This window comes from Anneissia japonica, unplaced genomic scaffold (assembly GCF_011630105.1).
Source record: "Anneissia japonica isolate Jap-2015-1 unplaced genomic scaffold, ASM1163010v1 scaffold11779_len1430905_cov172, whole genome shotgun sequence".
NCBI lineage: Eukaryota > Metazoa > Echinodermata > Crinoidea > Comatulida > Comatulidae > Anneissia > Anneissia japonica.
In genome coordinates, this window is record NW_022740041.1 from 920,395 (window position 1) to 921,458 (window position 1,064).

General features: G+C 32.0%; 1 protein-coding gene across 2 annotated transcripts in view; it reads right to left on the reverse strand.

The window, feature by feature from the left end:
- Positions 1-316: 316 nt before the first annotated feature.
- Positions 317-1,064, reverse strand: part of LOC117118126 — a 7,606-nt gene continuing 6,858 nt past the window's right edge. Inside the window, exon 5 of one of the 2 annotated variants that reach the window (XM_033262630.1) lies at positions 317-914. In XM_033262630.1, coding sequence (XP_033118521.1) covers positions 598-914 — 317 coding nt within the window. In that variant the 3' untranslated portion in view covers positions 317-597. Of the gene's footprint in view, positions 1,014-1,064 lie in introns of both variants that reach the window. The other variant, XM_033262629.1, reaches the window with a different exon arrangement.

Below are 1,064 nucleotides of genomic sequence, written 5' to 3' on the forward strand. Positions count from 1 at the left end.
AAATATGTGAGAGATGTAAGTTCTTTATCATCTTTTACAATCGTATATGAGAGTGAGTAACGTTGATGGTTATATATATCGTTCGAACGTAACAGTGAACATGAGTTTCATATTTTGTATATTTCCATAATGTCGAATTATTCAATGTAAATATACAAAGTATTTTACATAATGATATTTTTTTGTAAAGCAATTGCCTTCGTTACTACTTAAAAATAATACTTAGTCCTATCTACTTCTTAGTTAATACTACGTTGAAAACTATGTTATAACAAAAAATTTCTAATATTCAAAAGTCTATATCTTAACCGTCTGGCTTTAATTCTCTGTGGAGTAAAATAATTATGTATGGAAAAAATGTTTTGAACAATGTGTTGAACAATGTGTTGAACAAATGTTTTGAACAATGTCGGCGCTCCCTACGACAGACCACAAGCGCAGCTGTTCATTAATTGTACTGTATGGTATGTGATGCATTTATACAATGGCAGGTCATTTCTTAATTCGGTTGTATTTTGATATTAAATGATGATTTCAAAGAACACTAATACTAATAATTTACAATGAAAATATTTTCAATTAAATTAAGTAAATGTCTTAAAATTCCAAGGCTTTCTTGCTTGATGACACTGTCAACAAAGATTCATATGTTAGGTCATCCGTTGAAGGGATTTCTGACTCTAGCTGTCTAGCAATTATTCGTATCTCATTTGCAGCTGCGTCAGGCGAACCGTTTAGAATCCCATTTACGCGTGCAAAAATGGTTGCGACATCTTGAACCATATCTAGTATTCTAGGCAGATATTGAGGTCTAACAGGTAGCTCTGTTACTTTACATTGTTTTGTATCGCTATGTGGTTCTGTCTCTTTAGATGATTCTGTCCCTTTAAGTGATTTTTTCTTTCCAGGAGATCCAGGTAGCTCTGTTACTTTACATTGTTTTGTATCGCTATGTGTTTCTGTCTCTTTAGATGTTTCTGTCCCTTTAAGTGATTTTTTCTTTCCAGGAGATCCTGTTATTAAATAATTAACAACGATCTTGATAAAAACAGATCTGGTAATTT